Source organism: Coturnix japonica, chromosome 2 (assembly GCF_054131305.1).
Source record: "Coturnix japonica strain WE chromosome 2, WE-NBRP24, whole genome shotgun sequence".
NCBI lineage: Eukaryota > Metazoa > Chordata > Aves > Galliformes > Phasianidae > Coturnix > Coturnix japonica.
The window spans coordinates 35,729,277-35,747,649 of record NC_140664.1 but is presented as its reverse complement, the minus strand read 5'-3'; the positions used below and the strand labels follow the sequence as shown (position 1 = coordinate 35,747,649).

The window sequence follows — 18,373 nt, the reverse complement described above, 5'->3', positions numbered from 1 at the left end:
AGCTCCTTCACAAGCTTCATGACCCAGTAGAAGCAAAATGGTTAAGGTAAAATACTTCTATCTCATCCTCAGTAATACCCTCAGCAGGCCTTCAGAAAAGCATACCAAAATCACTCTGTGTACACTGTTAGGGCCCTTCCACTCCAATGTTTTAAAATCCAAATTCACTTGCTTAGTCATGAAAATTATGAACAGAAATTCAGGAGTAAGGAAACAATGGACGTGAGCACATCCATGGAAGCCTTTTAAGCACCATTATCTAGCCCACATCTCAGCATAAACATTCACTACTTGCTAGTCATTCATCACTGACAGAATATGAAAACAGCATGTAAGGCTGGCACCAAGCATGTGAGCTATGACAATGCTGTACAAGATTTCCTGTACTAGACCAGTATTCTGTATGAAACAGGGGAGCATGTTTCAATATACCTAGTACGCTTAGATCTTTATAAAACATTATTAAGGTTACAATACGCTTTTATTGTGCAGTGGAAAGAAAACAAACAAAACAGAAATGGTCAAGTTGTTGGGACTTCCGTGGGAATCTAAACTGCTGCTCCTGTTTCAAGCAGTTGGCAGTTTGGAAGTTCACGTTTTACATACAGAATTGCATTACACATTACAAACTTACACGACAAAACCAACTTTTTCCACTGCAGGCGTAAGATAAAAAACTACATGTCTGTTCTTCAGCACTCAGCCTATACAAAACACACGTTTTATTCAGATTGTGTAAAATACTGTGAGTAGAAAAACAATGACTAATTTTATGATGCCAATAAGTGAAAAATAACGCTATTCAGCAAAAGATCACAGAAGAACAGATGTAATTCTGACAGATTTCCAAAAGTAATTGTTTTACTTTCTTACTTTTGTACTGCAAGCTCTGTGTCGAAGGTAAGGGTAGTTCCAGTGTTGACCAGAAATACATATAGCTTCATGATGATTTCTTTAAGTTTCTGAACTTTATCGCTTCCACTGCTAAAATCATTTAGGAACTGTAAATTAAAAAAAAAAAAGGGTCAGTTTCACATAGGAGTTATAAGAAGTATGTACTATACAATTTTTAGCTATATAGAGGGTGAACACACTTATATTCCAGTTCTTTGTTACTAAACACACAGATGCTTCTCCTACAAGAACCATGGGCACAAGAAGCCTTCTGATTTGTGAGCGGGCTAGAGAAACACACGGAAAATTGCACTGGGGATGGACAAAGAAGGGAGCGGAAGACAACTTTCAGTTGAAGAGGGGCAACATCCCAGATCATTACCCAGCTTTACTTAGTTATGAAATACATTTTTAAATCCCCTGATAAAGTTACTCCTAGTTACCTTTTCATCATCATAGTATCATAGTCACATGCGGGTTGGAAGGGACCTTAGAGATCATCGAGTCCAACCCCCCAGGATTCGAGCCTCTTGTGTAGCAGAGCGGCACTTCTACCACTTGTGCCACAGGGGGGATCTTCTGCTCTTTACAAATACCAAAATGGTCTGTGCTCTAAGTATTCAGTCCCAACGTACAGCAACAAAGTCTTGCTACTGGTCAATACTCCTGGGCGCTGTTTTTCCCACTCATATAAAAGGAAACATCAAACTCCCCCTAAAAATAGCTTTTAAAAACTACTAGTTAACTACAAACAGAAGCAATCAACAAATCTACAGATTTTTCTGTTTTTAGCACTAGCCAACTTTATAGCCTTAATTACTACTAGCCACTATCAGCGATCAAAAGACAGTGCATCTCAGAATATTTTCAGTCCTGTGCCCTACAAATTTCTAGATGAACGTCTATAAGTAAGCACTTTTCCAGTGTACGTATCAGAAGAAAACATTTAATTGCTTTGTAAGTCCTTCTTAGATATGTTATTTTATCTTTGAAAGGCTTCATACTTCTGTGTCTTTTTCTCTTCTGCTCCACAGAAGCTCTTAAGTTTGTGAATAATTTCTTATGTGCTAATGGAGTAGCTGCAAAAGTACAGTATCACTGCAATCACTAATGCAATGCATTTTTTTATGTGAAAAAGTTATGAAAAGCTAAGATGTAGAAATTTTAGCCTCAGTTATATTTCTTTACCATTACAGAAATGACTTTTTGTATTAAATTACTTTACAGAAAGTATAAGATGCCCCTTTCCCTGAAATAAGAAAAGAACACATACAAGATCTACACATCTAATTCTACTATCCTAAAATGATCTTGAATCTGCATTTATCTTTGTCTACAGAACAAAAAGCCTCATAAACCATACAGGAAATAACAAACCACTATTGAACTGTGCAGGGCTAGGAAGGTTGCTCTACCAGATGAGCAATTACAGAAAGTGATTAGTTTTCTTCAATGACTTTAGCACTGAAACAAGCAGAGACACATACTATATCAAGAAAGACCATCATACTGAAAAGAGAACCATGTCAAATAAAAGAAACGGCCTCAGTAGAGAATACACTCCATAAAGAAACTTACTAAACAGATAAAAACTCCCAAATCTCAAGAATAAACCAGCTGTAATTTATTATTCATTTTTCTGCCCTAAGCTATATAATAAATGAGACTAAAAATACACAGAAATGTATTTTCCCAAAAGGCATTATTTGTGACTATGCTCTAGGTAAAATCAGAAACAGAAACATTAAATATAATGATGAAACAAGCAGCAGGGAGCACCTGTTCCCCACTTAGTCAAATAATCGCACTATATCTAGTTTCCAGATAAAAATTACTTCGCAAAATCCAGTGTTATTTAATAGATAATCTGTGCGGAAACATCATTCTGTTCATGTATAGAAAGAGAAATTTCAATCAATCCTCCCGTTCTCAACACCACAACTAACCATTTAAAGCACTGAAAGAATATATATATATATATAAAAAATATATTTATGGCAGCATCTGTCATGCATGCATCAGCAGTCTCATAGTTGCCAGCTTTAAGAAAGAATTACCTTCAGGCGCTACACGAAGCTATCACCTTCTTCAAATACAAGAGAATAAACGTGCATTTGCTTCACTGGATTCTGGCAACAGAGCAGCATGGCTGTTCAAAACTAGAGAAGATCTGTAAAGAAAATGTACAGAATATAACTATACATAACATTAAAATATCAGGATTTTATGGCTACTATTGTAGCCATCACTGCAATATATGTATGACAATGCCATAGAGGAAGATGATGTGGTATTCTCTTTTATTTCACAGAATCACAGAATCACAGAATTGTAGGGGTTGGAAGGGACCTCTAGAGATCATCGAGTCCAACCCCCCTTCCAAAGCAGGCTCCCTACACCATGTCACACAGGAAGGCGTCCAGGCGGGTCTTAAATATCTCCAGAGAAGGAGACTCCACCACCTCCCTGGGCAGCCTGTTCCAGTGCTCCGTCACCCTCACTGTAAAGAAGTTCTTGTGCACATTTGTGCGGAACTTCCTATGCTGTACTTTCATCCCATTACCCCTAGTCCTATCCCCACGCACTACTGAAAAGACACCAGACTCACAACTATGGCTCCCACACCTCAGGTATTTATAAACCTGGATCAAGTCCCCTCTCAGCCTTCTTTTCTCAAGGCTAAACAGACCCAGTTCCCTAAGTCTCTCCTCATAGGGGAGATGCTCCAGGCCCTTCACCATCTTAGTGGCCCTCCGCTGGACTCTTTCCAAGAGATCCCTGTCTTTTTTGTACTGGGGAACCCAGAACTGGACACAATATTCCAGATGAGGCCTCACCAGGGCAGAGTAGAGGGGGAGGATCACTTCCTTCGACCTGCTGGACACGCTCTTTTTAATACACCCCAGTATGCCATTGGCTTTTTTGGCTACAAGGGCACACTGCTGGCTCATGGTTAATCTGTCGTCCACCAGGACGCCCAGGTCCCTCTCAGCAGAGCTCCTCTCCAGCAGGTCTTCCCCCAGCCTGTACTGGTGCATGCAATTATTTCTACCCAGGTGCAAGACTCTACACTTGCTTTTGTTAAACCTCATCCGGTTTCTTACTGCCCAGCTCTCCAGCCTGTCCAGGTCTCGCTGAATGGCAGCACAGCCTTCAGGTGTATCAGCCAATCCTCCCAACTTCGTGTCATCAGCAAACTTGCTGAGGGTGGTCACTATCCCTTCATCAAGGTCGTTGATGAAGATGTTGAACAAGACCGGACCCAGCACAGACCCCTGGGTTTTTCTTAGATATGTTATTTTATCTTTGTTTATTAACAATGTCCTCTAGTTACAAGTCCACGCAAAACTGCTACACACCTGAGTCTTTTTTCATATTAACTACATTTAAAATCACTGTAGCAATTTTCAGTACGTACCAAAAAGTTCACCAAAAAGAACTGCCTGAGTTTCCATTAGCTTTAACTACTTTTTCAGAACCAGCACAGAATTCTTACGTGATGCTAACAGCAACACAAAAACAGCGCGTATGCTATGCTGAGTAATCAATAGTTATATCTTGCAGGTGAATCCAACAGGCACCTTTAGGAATAAACTCTCCTTTCCTTTAGATAACCTTGTTAAGCCAGTCACATATTTGTAATACATAAGTTATCTTTTTTTTCTTTTTTTTCTGTTCTTCTTATAAGCTGAAGATATTACCAGACGCAGCTGCTCGTCAGTGGCATCCTCGCCAGAGGCTTCCCTTCCCAGAACTGCTGTTACAACTACAACCAAAGTGAGACAGATCAGCAGTCTTTTAAAACTAAGTTAGCTCATTTTAACTGTTATCAGTCAGATAACAGAGCTGAATGAGAAAGAGCCCTTGGCAGGGAAGGCAGTGACAGGCAGTTGGGCTCAGTAACCCACTGAGTATAAGTGCCACAACAGCAGTGAGCAAACTGCATGCTCAAACTCTGAATTGCAACAAATACTATTTCTACTCTGTTAATGCTCTAGCAGGCTTTCTGAGAAGATGATCAGACACTATAAAGGGTGATAATCCATCACTAAAAATAGGATCGCTGAAGCCCAAAAACCATTAGAACATGTAACTCATTTTACACAACTCGTGACTAAGGGTAAATTGAAAACAAACTCTCTCCATCCCAAATTTGCAAACATTATGATCAAGGAGAAAATTACACAACTGTATTTTACATGCATAGAACAGATGGCACTTTGTCAGCAGCTAGTTATCTGAGCTTTTTAGTTATCTTCCTCCCTCCTGAGCCTCCTTCTTTCCACCTATTCAAAAGGTACATACATCACCTACTCAGAAGCAAAGGTGCAATAAAATGAGAAATGCAGTGTGTTTAAGTATCACAGTTGGAAAACTACTAACAGAAGTGTCCCTCTTTTGGCCATTGGGAATAGTTGTATCTAGACAAAGTATATCTAGCAGTATTTGCTTTAGATTGAAGTAACAGACATTACCACAAATAGTAAGAAACTATTACCACAGAGGCAGTCCCCAGTACTATAACCACTATCCTTCTAATTTCTTTGAGACCACTAAAAAGTTAGAAATCAAGCATTGCTTCTACCACATAACAAACAAGTTAGCAATCAGTCCTGAGGGAATTGCGCTACGCTGACTGGCAGAACAAATTTGTGTACTCAAAGAATAACAGAATGGGTTGGGTTTGGATGGGACCTTAAATATTATCCAGTTAAAACCCCCTATCGTGGGCAGGGCTGCCCCCTACCAGCTCAACTGCCCAGGGCCCCATCCAACCTGGCCTTGAGTGCCCCCAGAGATAGGGCACACACAGCTTCTTCAGGCAGCTGCGCCAACACCTCACTGCCCTTCAAGTGTTTAGTGTTCAGAATTTCCGCCCATCACCCAACCTAAATCTTCCTCATGCTGTCATTGCTAGGTTACTATTTAGAAAAGAATAAGTAAAATAGAGCTTACCCACTCTGAAGGTTGTCACAAATTTCACTAAGTACTTTCCACAGTCAGAGGAGTAAGGTAAAGCAAAGTTTCAAAGAACATATGTTTTGAACGCTGTGTTCCCCTGTACATTTCCTGTTGCCTACTGAGAGCAGGCTGCAGCCCCCCCTCCAGTAGGTACCTTCCTGCTGAGGACACTACTAATCTCATCTGCCTGTTTTCGCAGATCTTTAAGAAAAATATTGAGAGCTCTTGCTGCCCTTCTCTTCTCTGGACAGAGCCTGGCTGAACGCGTCCAACAAAGCCTAATATTAGTTAATGGAGGAGATATATTAAATTCATTCACAGTTGTCTAAGCCTCCTTTCTTTGAGAAGTCAGGTTAAAGTAGAGCAACTCAAGCCAAGTCAGCTACATATCCCACAGATTGCTTTTTGAGTTAATCCTTAACTTAATCCTAGAGTGAAAGTCAACAACTATCAAGTTTCAACAGAATATATACCATTACTTTCATTTCTTTTCTTTTTGCATTATTTCAGTATTCTGAAGAGAATTTCACAATCTTTACTGTAATACTATGACACAACATAAGTTCCAAGCTCTTCAGTGCTTCATTGCTGAAATTATTTACAACTATTTTAATAGAAGTTGAAAAATGACAACATTTGACAACTACCAAAGACAAAGAGGATAACTGTATAATTGGAAACTGTCCTGCAGCATTATGTCTATAGTATATATTATCTTTCAAATTATAGAAAGCTATATGATCGACAGCCAGGAATTACCAGCAAGATCATTAAATGCTGAGAATTTAGAAACAGAAATTGCTGTAGCAACTCCCAGAACAGACAGAAGATGGTATAAATGAATATAAGAAAAAGAATGAGGTGACTGAAGCAAAGGTAAGAATAGCACCAAGAAGAAAAACCTTCAAGAACTAATTCAAATGTGTATTTTGTTGTATTACCTAACACCAAAAACAGACATGAATGTTATGCTGACAACGTAACATTTCTTTCATTGCTCTGTACTGTGTTTACATTGCAATAGAATTACATCTGCTTGACCTTACAAGACTGTCCTATCCAATATAAACTTTGAAGCAACTGGCTGTGTTGATCAATACTTTCAATGCATGCTGTTCAGAAATCTTGAAATGTAGCTTACTTAGTTCAGAACACATTCATTGTTTCTACATCTGTAAAAGGAAATGAATGTCTGTTTACAGACCTTTCCTTTTTGTAAAAACACCACAGACGTCATGGGTTTCACAGCACTCCACAAATAATCCTAAAGCTACATTAGCCATCCATTCCTGCCATTAAGTCCAGAATCCCTGCTCCATTATCCAATTCTGACTGTTCCACTGCTTCACAGCACAATTCTGTCCAACTTCACAAACTCGAAACACTAAAATCAGCATTCAGAGCAGGACAAAGACAAAGTCAATGCTTATCTACACTGCTTGTGCTTAAAGGGGCATTACAAACCAAATTTTAACCATCCAAGTTACCAAAACATTTTTATTTAACTACCTAGAATTTAAACTAAACTATGCCAAAGTCACTGCTTCTCTTTAATCCCAGGGGTTTTACATTCCTTTTACAGAAACACATCAGCATTTAAGGGTACCTTGCTTTTAGTGCCTGGGAAAGCATTACTTCATATCTGCAAAGTGCTGTACTCATCAGTGCTTCATCTCTGAGATCAGAGAGGACCAAGATGTGCAAAGTCCTTCCTTCCCACCCCACCCCCACATATCTCCAGGTTGAAAGAAATACAATTCGAGATACAGACAGAACTAGCTTAAGTAGCCAAGCAAATCAGAACCCCACTATTCATTCAGAAGCTTGCAATTCCACATCACTAATTATCAGGCATTCATAAAGCTGTTTGGGAACATCACCTGCACAATGCTAATAAAGGAAAGTTTTCTTATGAGGATCTGTTGAGGCTACATTGCAGGCAATACTAGATATTGCCTCCAGTATGAATCATAATTATTACCTGTGATTACATGGGTCCAGTTTCTCACATTAGATATCAGTGTAGATAGAATTCTTACCTGCCAAAAGAGTAATTCATCAGTGGCAGTCTAGCAAGTCCAAAAACCAACAACAGTAACCTTGTGTGCTATTTCTCACTCACTGAGTTATCTCATTCAGAATGCACCTCCTTTCAAGGAGAACAGGCCTTTATTACCTCTGGGGATAGAGAACCAACCTTGGGACACAATTATTTTATTAAGCTGTCTCATTTCCATGCAGCAAAACTTCAGTTTTGCCTTTGAGATGCCACAATTTCTGTGATTTTACTTTACTTTCCCTCTAAGCAGAATTTCCTACTTCACTTCAACTCAGGTAACTCTAATAGACCAAAGAACTTGACTAGCACTTAATGTTCCTTCCAGCTGAGTCTACTTTCTTTTGCAAATCTGTATTTTATCTATACTTCCTTTGCTTTTTCAGGTGCCCTTCTAAAAGTGATCTCTTCATCTAACTTCGACACCTCACTTCACAAGCAAAGGATTTTACAGCACACTTCCTAATATCAAAGGAAAAGGAACATAGAGACTAAGGCTGAAGATAAGGAAATTAACAGCTCTCTTCACGTAAAGCAATGTTTAAAAGCAGACTCCAAGGAGCTTCATTCAGTACTGCTACCAACGCTTCTAATCAGAAGCATCTTCATTTTGCAAAAGGCCACTACCATCACCTAGAACAGACAAGATGTCTTCACTGTGATAGCAAACATTCTTTACCACTGTTTTTAGTAGCACAAGCAGTTTAGTTTAAAATAAATAAATAAATGAATATTAAGAAAAACACAATGAAAATGCATACCCTTATCTAGACAACTTACTGTTCAAAGATAACACTCCCTAAAATGCACTTAAATTAATATATCATAGAATGGTTTGGATTGGAAGAGACCTTAAAAACCATTCGGTTTCAACTCCCCTACCATAAGCAAGGTTTCTGCCCACTAGATCAGGGTCCAGGGCCCCATCCAGCCTGGCCTTGAACATTTACAGGTATAGGGCACCCACAGCTTTGACAGCCTGTGCCAGTACCTCACCACCCCCACAGAGAAAAATTTACTTCTAAGATCTAATCTAAATCCACCTATTTCCATTTAAAGTCATTAGCCCTTGTCCTATCCCTACAGTCCCTAACAAAGAGCCCCTTCTCCAGGTCTCTTCTGTGGCCTTTCAGGACCTGAAAGGGGCCTAATAGGATCCCCTTGGAGCCTAGTCCTCTCCAGGCTGAAGAAGTCCAGCTCCCTCAGCCTCCCTTTAAAGAGGTGCTCTGATTACCCTTATTTTCTCCTCTGGACCTGCTGCCAACAGCTTCAAGTCTCTCCTGTGCTGGGGTACCCAGAGTTAAGTACAGTACTGCAGGTAGGGTCTTACAAGAGCTGAGAAGAGGACAACCACCCCCCTCAACCTGCTAGTTACATTGTTTTGATATAGCCCAGGATGTGGTGGGCTTCCCTATGTGGTAAACACCAGTAAGAGCCAGTTCTGAATGGGACACGGGAAAGAAAATTCATTGCTCATCCCTCCAAAAGCTTTTAACCAGGCCATATCTAATAGACAAGATACACTTTAGTGTAGGTGGTGATCCGATCTCCCTTCACCACCTTACAAGTATTAAAACCTTGCTCAGCGTCATCTTCATGTAAGGTTGTCAAACCCAATATATGCAAGGTGCCACCTGTGGTTTTATTTTCAGCACTGAGATGCACACAGGCACAGAAGCAGTCAATTAGAGCATCTCCAGCAGTCACTACATTGTTAGCAGTTCTCAAACTCACTGACTGGTCAGCCAAGCAAGTCTCTTCTGCTCTTAAAACAGGAAAGACACTGCAATTCCCTACTTCCCAGCTCACTAAAGAGGAACTTGAAAACTCAGAAGTACGACACAATTTTCCTTATTTTTCTTTCTGGTTTCTGAGGGTTGATTTTTATTTTTAGTTTTTGAATTAGGCATTTTGCAAAACACCACCTTCATCCTTTGCTTTTCAGGAAATACAATTTACACCACGCGAATGCAGGAGCAACTCTGAATTACATGGAAGCTACCTCTGCTCTCCCTGTTAGTGATACCTTCACCATCCTCAGCATCAATGGTGGAAGAGCAAGAGATCAAAAGCAACTACATTTGGGCAGGTAAGAAAACACTGTATTAAGGAGTAGCTTTAAAATTTATGTGGTCCAAAACAACTTGCAAGAACTAATGTATTCTAGGAAATAGTTTTAAACACATTTATGAGGCAACAAGCATATTATTAGACATTATATCACGACTCCATATGTATATAATTATAAAACTTCAGTTCTGAGGGTTAGCATCTATTTATATGATTCTGTTCACAGTATTTGAGGAGCTGCCAAAATACAATTCATGTATGAATCAGACAATTATTCTCCCCTCCAACACTTGGAAAAAAAAATAAGGGGGGAAGAGGGGGTGAAGTTTACTAGCTTTTGCAAAACCCCAAACCTCACATCTCTTACCTGTTAGAAAGCAAAGTGTCTGCACCTTGGTTAACAAATACAAGTCGGAAAACAAGCCACGGTTTTCTGACATTCTTATTGCTAGGAAACAGCTTACAGTTTTTAGAAGCACTCTTTTTTTGTAGTAGTTTGTTAACTGGTGGAAACAGTCTTTCCACAGCTGTTTGCAACTGTGCTTTTGACAAAAATTAATTGAAGGTTGAGCCAGTTTTTTTCGTTTTTAAAATGTGTAATTTTGCCATTTCAAAAGCAAACGCAGACTATATATCTCCCTTACATTACAATGATCAATACTTTACGAAAATGGTGCTCTTCAGTATGTAAAGCTTCAGGTGGTTTTATTCAAGTTACTGACTCCATACAAGTGGGAAGGTTTCCCCTGCAGAAATGAACTTTTGAAAAATAATTAGCATGTAAAATCTTAGTGTTTGCAAACAATTCTGCAAGGACCAGCCAACAAGCATTCCTTTCCTTCTTAGATCAAGTTCAGACTAGTCAGCATCAATGCTTCTCCTTCACTAACCCTTTCTCTGGCTAAGCAAGATCAATCAAAAACACTGATTACAGCCTGAGCACCAGCCTTATGAATCCCTTTCTTCAGCCAGTTCTTCTGATCCTCTCCCTGCACCAACTTTCTGCTGTGCAGCTTTCCATTTATATGCTGTAAACTGGATTACTTTGCTGGAACAGCTTAGAAAAGGAACTCTTTCCAGGACTGTGGAAAGTGTATAGAGCAACAGCAGTGTGTGGAGACAGGACAAGGGGAACAGCCAGAAACTGGAGCAGAGGAAGTTCTGCACAAATGTGCACAAGAACTTCTTTACGGTGAGGGTGACGGAGCACTGGAACAGGCTGCCCAGGGGGGTTGTGGAGTCTCCTTCTCTGGAGATATTAAAGACCTGCCTCGACACCTACCAGTGTGACGTGGTGTAGGGAACCTGCTTTGTCAAGGTGGTTGGACTCAATCTCTGGAAGTCCCTTCCAACCCCCATGATTCCGCAACTGCTGTCTGCCACACAGCCCTACAAACTGTTACTCCACAGCTAAGGGCAGAAAAAAAACTGATGGATACAGGGGATAACCAAGTCAGCACTGTCACCTAAGAAGAGAAGTGAAAATTTTCAAAAGGCATCACTCAAGTTCCTAACTACACATGCCATTATCAGGTACTAATTAAATTCTTACAAGTGGTAAATGTTTAGAATAACATTAAAGTTTTCCAGCAGTGAAGGAATCAACCACAGTCTTGGTAAAGCATTAACTGATTAAGCAGCTTCCAATCTTGTTTCAAACTTTTTTCCTCATAGTTAGCGTTATACCTATGAACCTCCTCCTATTTATCAAACTCTATTTGGAAGTACAACTACATGAAACAGACGAGCAAAGAACCAGTAACATGCAGAATTGACATAAACCACAACTTCCCTACGAACACATTGAAAGAAAATCATAACTAGATTCCAGAAAGCAAATGGGATCCTGGGCTCCATCAGGAGAGGGGTGGTCAGCAGGGATAGGGAGGTGATTGTCCCTCTCTACTCTGCTCTTGTGAGGCCCAATCTGGAGTACTGTGTCCAGGTGTGGAGCCCTCAGTACAAAAAAGACATGGAGATTTTGGAAAGGGTCCAGAGGAGGGCCATAAAGATGATCAGGGGGCTGGAGCACCTCCCCTATGAGGACAGGCTGAGGGAGTTGGGTTTGTTCAGCCTGGAGAAGAGAAGGTTGCGGGGTGACCTCATTGCAGCCTTTCAATACCTGAAGGGAACTTACTCCCAGGAGGGGAGTAAACTCTTCGAAAGGGCTGATAATAGCAGGACACGGGGAAATGGTTTTAAGTTAAAAGAGGGAAGATTTAGGTTGGATGTCAGGGGGAAGTTCTTTACTAGGAGAGTGGTTAGGCCCTGGAACAGGCTGCCCAGGGAGGTTGTGGATGCCCCGTCCTTGGAGGTGTTCAAGACCAGGTTGGACAGGGGCCTGGGCAACCTGATCTAGTAAAGGTGTATGTTTGTTGGCCCTGCCAAGCAGGGGGGTTGGAACTACATGATCCTTGAGGTCCCTTCCAACTCAGGTCATTCTGTGATTCTGTGCGATTTTGGCACATCAGCTATTTGCATTTTACACAATTAAAAATAACTGTCATGTCTCTACCAACATCAATCTAAAAGATAAGAGCAACATATTGAGAAATGACAACAACTGCACGATGGGCATAAAGAACATAATATCTCAAGAAAGCATTCAGTAGCTTTCAACCAGCCTTCTTTGTCTTTCCTGGATAAATCTTTGGCAGTTTCAAACAGCTAACAAAGCACATCAATAAATCCCTCTGTGGAATATTACCAACTTAAGAAATAGACAATCTCAGAGGTTAAAAAAAAAAAAAAAAAGATCAAACAAAAAACCCAACCCCACACCCACAAGGATTTATACACTAAAATTGCACCTCTACCTTATTCAACCCCAGTTGTGGTGTTTGCAGTCAGAACATTCATGTGAAATTGCTTTGTTGTATTACACATGCTTTGTTCAGCTTAATGGTATTTTGCCTTCGAGTCTTTCACATGACATAAGTAAAGGCAAACTTACACACTCCACCCCCTCTTCTCGCTCTGATTGGGACGTGAGAATTCCTTAATTATATTTTCATTTTTTGTTTAAAGAAATGTTTACTGAAAGGAACTTAAGGCAAACCCGATCAGTAGGCAATACAAGTACCCGTACAAAGTATGTTAAATTAGAATAGACAAATAAGTCATCTTGAGTTTACAAGCAGAATGCCTGCAATCTAACATAAGCATAATATATTTGAAAAGAACTGCTAGTCCAGTTACACAATGTATTCTTACATAAGAACCTCCATTTCATCTGAATTTAATAGAAATATACACTCTGGAGGATGAAACTAAAACTATCACTAAAAACACCATTTTATCAGTATAAACTGCCTAGGCCAAACACAACTACACCAAATAAGGATCGATTGCCTACACTTTTGACATATCAGCACTAACAGCAGGCACAAATGAACCCAAAACAGAATGTGAGATAAAACACTAACATTCATAATCCCTGAAGTATCAGAAAACGCTGAAAGAACAAAAATTGCTGCAACCATATCTGCAACATCCATAACAGACAAAAGAGCATATTTGACAGAGCATAGAACAAACATACTCATCTGCCATCTTTTTGGTATGAATAAGTTCCATCATATAAAAAAGAGAACACGAGCACAATCAAAATTTGAGCGGCTACCTCAATTATTCACAGACATCAGACCTCAGAAGTGCCATTTAGAACTGATCGTTTTGCTGAAAGTTATGATTTCTGAATTTGCAATGGAAGTAAAACTTGCTGTTCAATTACTTCTCCAGTGTCAATTTCTACCTCAAAAAGCCACACTGCATATACATCTATGACTCTGTGAATCTGTGACTGCCTTCAACCTGTTCAAACTGAAAGCACAATATTGGCCTTTTAAGTGCATTTAATAATGAAGACTGCTGTACTGTGGCTCTATCACACAGTCACTCTGTCCAAATAAAAGCAGGCAATTCTAATAATTCTGCTCCCCACATGCTAACAAACCTTTCTTAATCTCCTGAAAATGTAAAAATACCACGGAAAAATAACCCTTAGGATGTAAGAAAATGAGTTATTTCATAGTATGTTTGGTGGCCCATCTAGGCAGGGGGGTTGGAACTACACGATCCTTGAGGTCCCTTCCAACCCGGGTCATTCTGTGATTCTGTGATAGCAAGAAAATGAAAAATTTTCTAGATACACCAACTACTATAGATTATATATAGCACGTGGTAATCACTTCACCTTGATGTGATAAAGGCAGCAGGCCTGGCTGCAAAATCAGTTCCCAGAAGAAAACGTCAACATCTTGGACACACATAAAAAGCTGCACTAGCAACTGCCGCTGCCTGAGTACACAGTTTGAGCTCAGAACCCTACTGGAAAACACACACCTGTAGATAGACAGAAGACAAGCAAGAATTTTCCTCACAGCCTGTAGTTCTCCTGGTCAGCCAACAGTGACCAGCCCCACCTGAATCTGAGTGAAAATTTTATATCAATAATTCTGTTTTGATATTTCTATCAACAACTACCAACAATTCAGACTTAGATATTGTTATTAATGACTTAGATACTTTAAAATGCCACTGGCTTCAGAAAGCATTGCTGAAGTACATTCACTTCCAGTTGTTCCCACAGAAGAAAATAGCGAATGTTTTCTAACTTATCTTTCAACTGAACTCAGAGCTAAATTAAAAACATATCTGAAATACAAGTTAACTCACAGACAAGTGACTTTCACAATAGCCACAGAATCCTTAACTAGTTCATAAAATAAGTTATTGTCAGTAATTTCTCAATCATCAATCATCTTTATGACTAAGAGAACACATGAGAGCCTTTCAGCATGTTCACCCAAATCATTACTCTGACGAATCAGCTACAAAACACACATTAACTCTAGCAGCTAGGTTAGTAATTTCCATATAAGTGATACTTTTTTGCCTGCTGGGTATCAGTTTATTCAATCAGGTGATATAACACAATCTTATTGTAAACATGTCTCTTATAGCCAAGTGTTTGCTACTTCATCGGTCACCAGTGCTGAGAATATCAATAGTTTATGGTCTAGTGCAAAATTAGTAATTTTTTTGGACAGTTTTCACCTTTCTACCATTTATTTTTCCTCTTCAGAAATTCTTCAAGTCATATCATGTAGCTGTGAACCCAACATCGGGAGCACAACTGCCCTTGTGCAATACACATGCAGAAGGAGAGGCATGACAGCTGGGACAGTATCCAAATGACTGTGGAGTAGCTCAGATGACAGCCGGGTATGCACGCTATGGCTCAAAGCACCCACCTTAGACAACGGTTTTTCATTTCGACTTGTTTCACTTAACCACAATATACGAACAAATCCCACCTGTGCAATAAAAATCTCCATATCCTCACACCGTCCTAAGCCAGCCTTCTACTGAAACTAGCTGCTAGATTAGAAACAGAGACTAAGGAACACACTGACAACCACTGACACTACAGTTTAAGATAGTGAAAATTTCTGTCAAGCAATCCCACTCTGTCACTGTCCTATCAAAAGGAGAAAGACACGTGCTATTCCTCTCCTTTCACATACACTTACCCCATTTAATCACAATAACTGAAACTGCAAGTTTACACGTGGTTTAGAAACTGTATTTTTCACCTTAACTCTCACATAGCTGTACATAACCTTAGCTGAATTCAGATCCCACACAGGGACAAGCAATGTCTTAACCAGACACCACAAAAGACCTCAAAATAACCAATGTTCTCTTCTCCCGTAAATGCAAATCTGCCTCATATGCTTCTAATTATAAATATGGTAACATGACATGGGGACAGAGCCAGCCCCTTGAGTAGGATCCAGAGACTACTAACCCAAATCTGTGTCAAGCAGAAGGCTGGGTCAACAGACTACAGCACAACTCTGCTTTGCTTACAGGAAAAAAAACCATACAAACTGCATAACAGTAATATACTTCCCAATTGCAGTTAAGTCTACCTTACATTAATGCATTATCCCAAAAGTTCCTGCTCGTATTTCTGGATCTATAACTGGCACAGTTGAAGGTCCTTACTCCACATTCACAAGTTAATTTTTCCTTCACTGCTACAAACCATTTTGACTTTTAGATAGCATTTCAAATAAGTACCATTAGATCCTCTGCAGAGTTTAATTTAAACTAAACTTAGTGAGTTATGTGTCTCATTTCTTTCTTGTGTGCTCTCTTTGGCACTAAAGCTAATGTGAAAATAGATAACACAGTTCTTTGTTCATTTGCTTTATCTTCTAAAAACATCCAAGGTCCTAAACTGCTTTAGGCTTTTGTTCTTTTAAGAAGTTTGCAATTTAAATATATCACAAGAGTAAATGTTTCCTTTATTGAAGTCCTTGTGGTACCCAGTAATCCTAAAAACACTGACCAATAACACAAACCTCAACAGGGAGCTGCCCCAGCATTATTTTTCCAACAGAGGTGAGATATCTTCCACGGCGCGATGAACCAACCAACTTCAGAAGCACAGCACTTCCCTAAAGGCTGCCATGCCAATTACTTCACACATTTACTTAAGGGAAGAAACAATACACAGCCTCCTCAGTCCCTCCCATAATGAGGCAAAGGTGAAACTTTCAATGTGAACTCACCAAATGGTTCATTGATAGAACGTCCTTCTTCAAACAAAAAGAGTTTTTCCTCAATAAAAAGGTTGAGATAATTACAGCTTTAAAGAAGGGGGGGAAAAAAACAACCCTAATATTTGGAGGTTGTTTCAGAGTATTTTGGTTTTAGGCACAATTTATCTTTTTAAATCTCTAGATAAAGTTGAGGCGTCACAAGGACCTGTCCCTGCAGCTCTCCCACTCACCCTTTTACCCTCAGCCAGCAGTCACTCACAACTCCGGGGGGCATTGAGGACGAACAGCAGCTCAGCCCCGCAGAGCCGCCTGACAGCACGCTCACAAGCAATAATAAGAAAACAATGGGAAAGCTCGGCACACGCTTCCACGGGAGCAGCAATAATCAAACACTGCAAACGGCGGCAGCGCACCGGCCAACACGGCGCTGCCGCACGGGCTGAGTCATTCCCCGGACTAACTTCGCAGCGCAGCCCTCCCGTGCCAGCGGACCGCGGGTAGGGAGCGCCCCGGCCCGCCCGCACCCTGCCGGGAGCCGCCACCCCGCGGGTTCCCCCACCGCCCCGGGGCCGCAGCCAGCACCGGGCCGCGCTCCGCCCCCGGCCCCTATTGCTCCGCCGCCCACCCCGCGGCCAACCCCTGAACCACCGCCCCTCGCGATAGCCCCGCTAAAGGAGCCCCGCCGGCAGCCCCCCCAACCAGACTCCCCGCGGAGGAGGCGGAGCGGGGCAGCGGAGGGGCCCTCACCTCCCCCGGTGCCACTTACCCGAGGGTCCGGCGGCCCCGCGCATCCTGCGGCGGCGGAGCCCACCTCCCGGCGCGGCCAGGCCCCGCTGCCCGAGTGTGGGCCGCCTCGGCGAGCGCTGAGCTCGGGTGGACGGCGAGAGCACGGAGCGGAGGGGCGGGCGGCGCAGGGCCGGCCGGGGGGAGCGGGACCGGGGAGCCCAGGCGCAGCCGCCGCCGATGTTTGTTATTGTCGTCAGCCGCTTCCGGCGCCGGCGCATGCCGGGAGAGGGCGGCCCGGAGGAGGAACCGTGGGGCGGAAGCCGCGGTGGTGGCTAAAGCCGCTTGCAGGGGAGGGTGAGGAGCGCCCGAGGCCCGTCCGGATTTAGCTCTCTCCATGGCGGGTTGATGTGTGGGAGGCTGTATTCTATAGGGCTAACGTGTGTGTGTTCAACTCTTCCCTGGCTGAAGGGTGCGCTCTCCTCGCTGTCTTGGCACTGCCTCCTTGTGGGGGTCGTAGAGAAGGGCTGAGGCCCCTGGGCTCGTGGAGGGGTTCTAGCACACAGCCGTCTGTGAGCCTGCTCTGTATTCCGGCCTCTTGTGCCTGTCTTGTAAAAGCGAAAATGAACTTTACACACGTTGCTGTCGGGTTTCTCTTTTACTCTAGGCTTCCTTGAAGGGTTTTAGCCACGTAAAAGCAGATTAGAGAAATGTAAGGAAGGTTCGATCTGAACTGTAGATGGGTTTAGGGGTGTTCTGTGCAATATTCCCTTAAAGAGCAACACGTGGCTGGGCCGTGCGTTCTGCAGCGCCACGACCTCTGCTTTACCAGAGTAAAGTAAAGAGTAAAGTAAAGTAAAGAGTAAAGTAGAGTAAAGTGCGGCCTGGCCCCGTGAGCACCTGCAACATGTCAGTGCACTATTATTGCTGTCTGAGCTGGAGCCAGGGCATGGGGAGGGCGCAGCGCAGTGCCAGCTCAAGTTATTGCTAATAGTTTTATACCTTCATCGGCTAAACGCAGCTCTGTGAACGGTAAACACTATACAGCCTTGCTTTTTGTTTTGATAGAGGAATTTGGGAGCAGGTTTCAAGACTG

The 18,373-nt window shown here is 41.7% G+C and overlaps 1 protein-coding gene across 11 annotated transcripts in view; it reads right to left on the bottom strand.

The window, feature by feature from the left end:
* Positions 1 to 17,551, bottom strand: part of RB1CC1 (RB1 inducible coiled-coil 1) — a 67,795-nt gene extending 50,244 nt beyond the window's left edge. For 7 of the 11 annotated variants that reach the window (XR_014942539.1, XR_014942538.1, XM_085537378.1 and 4 more), the window contains exons 1-3: positions 17,321 to 17,551; positions 2,952 to 3,064; positions 874 to 1,001 (exon numbers count right to left, since the gene is read on the bottom strand). Coding sequence is in view for 6 of the 11 variants with exons in the window: in XM_015855604.2 (XP_015711090.1) it covers positions 874 to 944 (71 nt within the window). In the remaining 5 variants the exon portion in view is untranslated. Of the gene's footprint in view, positions 1 to 873; positions 1,002 to 2,951; positions 3,065 to 7,837; positions 7,896 to 14,177; positions 14,327 to 16,784; positions 16,808 to 17,320 lie in introns of those variants that run through there. The other 4 variants (XM_085537377.1, XM_015855605.3, XM_085537376.1 and 1 more) reach the window with 4 other exon arrangements.
* Positions 17,552 to 18,373: the final 822 nt, after the last annotated feature.